This window comes from Schistocerca americana, chromosome 5, assembly GCF_021461395.2.
Source record: "Schistocerca americana isolate TAMUIC-IGC-003095 chromosome 5, iqSchAmer2.1, whole genome shotgun sequence".
NCBI classification, from domain to species: Eukaryota; Metazoa; Arthropoda; class Insecta; order Orthoptera; family Acrididae; genus Schistocerca; species Schistocerca americana.
This window is the reverse complement of record NC_060123.1, coordinates 560,280,476-560,286,475: the sequence shown is the minus strand read 5'-3', so window position 1 is coordinate 560,286,475 and position 6,000 is coordinate 560,280,476. Positions and strand designations below refer to the sequence as shown.

The window sequence follows — 6,000 nt, the reverse complement described above, 5'->3', positions numbered from 1 at the left end:
ACATTGATGTTGTATGCGAGTCGGACATACGGAGCCCACGGAGTTCAGTTTATAAGCAAGCAGCAGTGATTGGAATGTTGCGGGAAAGTGTCCACAGAATTCTTCATCTTGATTTAAAATTTCATCTGTACAAACTACAATGGTGCAATAATTGAAAGACAATGATTACCGGTTACGATTAGGACTCTGTCAACAAAAGATAAGAAAAATGAACAATGACGATGAATTTATGAACAAGCTGTAGATGTCAGATGAGGCACATTTTCATCTCACAGGTTATGTGAAAAAAAAAAACAGAACTGGGCAAACAAAAATCCCAATGACGTTCATGAGCGCCCTTTACACGCTAGGAAAGTGACAGTATGTTGTGGTGTTTCATCACATGGGATTATCGGACCGTATTTTTTCACAAATGAACTGGGAAACATTATAACTGTCAATGCCGATCGTTACGTGGAGATTTTACGAACTCTCGCTACACCTGCATTGAACAACTTTCCAAACGTTCAAGAGGCCTGGTTTCAACAGGACGGAGCGACATCACACACTGCACGGCAGTCAGTGGCATATGTGAGAGAATTGTTTGGCAGCCGTGTGATCTCGCGATTCGATAACATTCCCTGGCCCCATAGATCGCCAGATTTATCCGTTTGTGATTTTTTCCTCTGGGGCTACCTCAAAAGCAAAGTCTACATGACTCGACCAAGAACCACGAATGAGTTAAAACAGAGAATTCTGGATGCAATTCACAGTATCGCAGCTGAGATGTTGCAGCGGTCAATGAGGAATCTCAAACAGCAGATTTCACGAATGTATTCGTACAGGAGGAAGTCATCTAAAGGACGTAATTTATAAAAAAAATGATAAATGCCATCAATGTGTCGTAAATGGCAAAGTTGCAAGGTTTCAATTACTATGAATGCAGTTTCTATCCTTCATCACTTCTAGTTTTATTGGATTGTGGAAATGTTCCCTTTTTTCTGTGCCACCCAGTACTTAGTTTGCAAGGCTATCAACACAGAAGCAAGATAGCTCAGACAATATGGACGGAAGAAAGAAAATTACAACGTGAGAAGAAGATGAAGGATTACTGCGAGAACATGAATAAGTGCTGAAAAAATAGGAAACATTAAAGACATTAAATCTGTGACGTAATGCCAATCACTCAACACGAAGATAAAGAAAAGTAGCAGATACTTAGTACGAACGAGTTAAGAGCAGATTGTTTTGGAGAAGTGCTTCCTACTTCATTTTTGTGTGTTTTCTCACAGCTTGACTAAGCACAAGACAGTATACAGCAGTTTAACGATAGTTTAATGTTAACACAATTAGTTCCTTTCTAGTATTCCTCTCCGTTAATATTTACCTTCGGGTATCTCTCATACGCGTTCTCCTCCAATAATGAGATCCACAGAATGCAATTTTGTAGGACAGTATCAATCCGCAACCACTGAAAATGAACAACAGTACTGTGTTGTGTACTAATTTCAAAACTGAGATGGATTCAAGCAGATGAACTTTCTTGCCTATATAAGGAAACTCGTAAAATAATCAAGGAGAAAGTAAGTAGACAATTATGTTATCAGATCACAAACGAAATTACATGTCACGAAAAGGTGTCCAGAGTACACTGCTGTGACTCACTTGCACCGGAAGTTTACGGTGTAATTACCAACGCTGCTTAATCTTGACAACCTGCGTTTCTGTCGATTATCTTATCAGGATCTCTCCTTATCCGCAGTTACGTTTTTCACGCTGTTTTAACGCATGCGCTTTATCGGATGCTGTTGCTTATAAGAGAGCGGACGACAACAGCAGGTACCAGAGTGGTTGGCCTCTTCGCCATCGGCTGCAGAGGTAAGAGAATTTCCGCCACATATTAGCAGTGGTCGCTGACATACCATAATGCCGAATATTTCCGATACTGTTGTCTTGAGGTGGTAGTAAATTGGGTAGAATACAGGAAAAACATGTCAGCAATCACAACTTCTAAACCAGAATAGAAAATTTTGTGCTGTAGAGACTTGCACATGCCTACATTCTCTCATAGGGTATTGTTCTGAAACGAAGTTTTGTCAGAAATATCGTGCACTGTCTCTATCAAATACCTATAGTTAGTTGTAATGCAAATACCTATTAGGTAAGGAGATACCGAATATTTCTAGCTGTACGTTTGGGAGCCCGGAAACGTTGCGTACTGGTGGCATATATTCGTACTTGGCTTCGTTGCTAAGATATGAATCGGTGCATCAGGAGAACTTAGTTAAATTGCACTGGCCTTTTTGAACGTAAATACTTACGCAATTAATCATTAAATTATGTTTTGACAAATACGAGGTTGTAACTTTAATAGTGGCAACTATTTATTTACAGCTCGTACAAAATAGATACGTGTTTCAAAGTTTTACTGACCCTCATAGTAGTGTAGGAGACTCTTAGCAGTGCCAGTTCTGTTGACAGTTCGAGCGGTGCGGTCTATTGCCTGAAGAATGCCGTGAAGTGTTTACTTCAGTTTAGAAATCGAGGTGAACTCACGAGGGCTTAAGTCAGGGGAGGGAAGTAGGTAGTACACCACTTAGCAGCCCTAACAGTCAAACAAATCAGTAACAGTTTGCACTGTACGTGCTTGAGCATTGCCCTGCAAAATGATGGTCCGGTCCTGCAGAAAGTGCCATCACTTCCGTCTCTAAGCTGGTCGTAGGTTGTGTTCCAGAAATGAACAGCATACAATGTAGAAAATGATTTCATCATTTTAAATTTTATCACAGGTTTAAAAAAACAATGATTTTTTATGGCTTTCGGTGGAGGGGGTGCGAGAGATGATTAGAAATTAATACTGGAGGCAGTGTTGTCAAATCAGCTTTTTGGGTTTGGCCCTGACTTCTCTTTAATACCATTTAGTTGGCAAATGAGTGATTTAGCTAGCATCCGGAAGTATGGCATTTTTCGCAATCACTTGGTTTCTTTTCTAGAGTTTTTTCTTGACCATAGGAAAGAATTAAAATCCATGTTTATTAAAGGAAAATTGTTTGCATTGGACTAAGAGTTCAAAACACGCTTCAGTATTCCGTCAAAATATATTATTAGACTGCTGACATCAGCAAAGTATCGCAAGTCAGATGTTCTAAGCAGAGCAGCGAAACTGAATTACAGTTCTGCTATGAGTAAATGTGAGTAAATTATATGTGATCCACTTTCGTGGTCCTCTTTTCGCTGATACGGCCCCCTAGCGTTTGAAGTCGACCATTGGATTTCGATACAGACCACTTTGGTAATCGCTGGTTTAGACGATGCTACAAGCGGAGTCACTGTCGAGTTATTCCAGTTTATTACATTCAAAATATATTCGTCAGTTATTTAAACTGCACAGATCATTTCAACAGTAAAATTTTACAGCTTCGTTATTTGCAAAACTTTGAATTCCTCACGCACCACAAAGTAATGATTTTACATTACAGCGGAATTACAGTACTCTCTGCTCATACCAGTTCATGAAAAGTGAAGTGCGTGACGTAAATAGGTTTGGAGAAGATGGCGCTGACCACTGAAAACCAGTGTCACAGGTTGCTCAATTAATGGCAGTTGTAAACCCTCCATGTTATGTCAACGTTCAATAAATCCCTCTGAAAATGGAGGTGAAATTTTCCGAAAAGCTTAGTACGAAAAGTAAATAAGAACGTCAGATGTTTGTGCATTTCAGTTGCTAGTTGAAAGTCAGAGCTAGGCCTTAGCTGATATTTTCGTATTCACTCAGAGTTACTGTGAATGCCACTGCTGTAATTGGCGCGCTAAACTACCTTCTGTGTAAATCGTTGGTAGCATGAAATATTGCCATCAGGCAATATATGCACCGTAACTAATCATATTTTTTTGATGCTATCTCCTGAATTAATTTGAACGGATAGTTTCTGGACTCTTGCATAATTTGAGGTGTTTATGATTAGTCCAAAGGATCTGAGAATATAATAATCTGGGTACAAAATCTTCTTTTGTCTTACAGGTTACAACACACCAAATTATTCCTTATAATCTTCAAAATGGTTCAAGTGGCTCTGAGCACTATGGGACTTAACATCTGTGGTCATCAGTCCCCTAGAACGTAGAACTACTTTAACCTAACTAACCTAAGGACATCACACTAATCCATGCCCGAGGCAGGATTCGAACTTGCGACCGTAGCGGTCACGCGGTTCCAGACTGAAGGGAATAGAACCGCACGGCCACACCGGCCGGCCCTTATAGTCTCTGCGGCGCCTATACTATCACTTAAACCTTCCATTCTTCTCCAAACACCTTTCTAAGGGCGATTTAACCGTCTAGCACCCATTTTTCACGGGACTGGTCCTGAAATACACCCACCGTACCAGCTGTAATCTGCACCATGTGTTTATACCTTGTCAAGGTTGCAACCCAAGCTCTTCCTGCCCGACTGATATCTTACCACCTCTTAGTTCCCAATTCTCAACGATCCTTTCCCCCACATACATGCCGGCCGCTGTGGCCGAGCAGTTCTAGGTGCTTCAGTCCGGAACCGGGCGCCTGCTACGGTCGCAGGTTCGAATCCTGCCTCAGGCATGGATGTGTGTGATATCCTTAGGTTAGTTAGGTTTACGTAGTCCTAAGTCTAGGAGACTGATGACCTCAGAAGTTAAGTCCCATAGTGCTTAGAGCCATTTGTACCACATAAATCCTACAACATAATGGATGTAGTCCAATACCATACAGATCAGTAAAAAATAAAGTCCAGTGCTGGCAAGGAATAAATTACAATAGTGACACTGAGGGATTGTCTCCACTACCAACGCCCCCTTATTTTACAGTACAAACTAGTCCTGAACTGACCAGGGATTGCATTCAGCACCTCTTCACTTCTGTCCTGTTATATTACGGCAGAGAAGATCTCTTGTACCACCGCCTACCCGAAGGAGTCTGGAAGAACTTAGGTTGAGACAAGTGTGTCACAGAAAATGAATATAGGTCCTCTAAACACCTAATGGTGTAGTGTATTATTTTCAGTTTCTTTGTTTTGCTTGTTTTTTAACAGATCGGTTGGACATTTCCGACGACTACCAGATAACCCTAGTTGTGGATAAGCTCGGTCTCGCCATGGGCCTGTTTCTGGAATCATGGCTGAGTGAATTCCTGGCCGTAGCCCTGGTGGCTGCGGCGGCTGTCTACACTTGGTACTCTCACCGCTACAGCTACTGGACCAAGAAGGGCGTGTCGCAGGCACCAACTGTGATCCCATTTGGCAATATGGCGAGAGTGTTTCTTGGACTGACTCGTCTGGAATTCATCTTCCAAGAGCTCTACAATCGTTTCCGAGGTATTGTGGAGTAATACCTGTCTGAGCTGCCTTCTCTTTATATTGTTTCCAATTTTATTTTAACTGTAACTTTCTTTGATAATGTAGACTATATTTCTGCCCACTATTAATGTTTCACACTTTTCAGATCAGAGATACGTGGGAGTATATCTCTTCAGCAAACCAGCTCTGTTGCTGGTCGACCCGGATCTCATCCGACTGGTGTTAGTCAAGGAGTTTGATGCATTCTCCCACAGAAATGTTCATTTCGATGAGAAAGACCCACTGAGTTATCATTTATTGAACTTGAACGGAGGCAGATGGAAGAGACTGCGAGCTAAGATGTCGCCTGCCTTTACGACAGGAAAGCTCAAAATGATGTGCCAAGTAAGTAACAAAAATGGATCTGTCCATATTATAGATAGATATTGTACACACGTCACTAACACTCCTCTGATTTCCTTAAAGTACTGTACTTAGTTGCAAATTAATACTATGCACAATTCCCTATTTGTCATAAATACCTTAGTCCAAGAATGATTTTGTAACAACTACAATTTCACACAAAGCATCCAATCCGAGTCATATTCTCCTAAATACAAGTAAATGGTGACACATTATTTGGGATTCAAACAGAAAATTGTGACCTGTAAATATCTGAATGAGACTTTGGACCAAGGTCATATTCGCTAGGC

The 6,000-nt window shown here is 41.0% G+C and overlaps 1 protein-coding gene across 1 annotated transcript in view; it reads left to right on the top strand.

Moving 5' to 3' along the window:
• Window positions 1-1,812: 1,812 nt before the first annotated feature.
• LOC124616153 (cytochrome P450 6k1-like) overlaps window positions 1,813-6,000 on the top strand; it is a 53,946-nt gene continuing 49,758 nt past the window's right edge. The window contains exons 1-3 of the mRNA XM_047144432.1: window positions 1,813-1,857; window positions 5,045-5,326; window positions 5,454-5,692. Coding sequence (XP_047000388.1) covers window positions 5,107-5,326; window positions 5,454-5,692 — 459 coding nt within the window. The 5' untranslated portion in view covers window positions 1,813-1,857; window positions 5,045-5,106. The remainder of the gene's footprint in view (window positions 1,858-5,044; window positions 5,327-5,453; window positions 5,693-6,000) is intronic.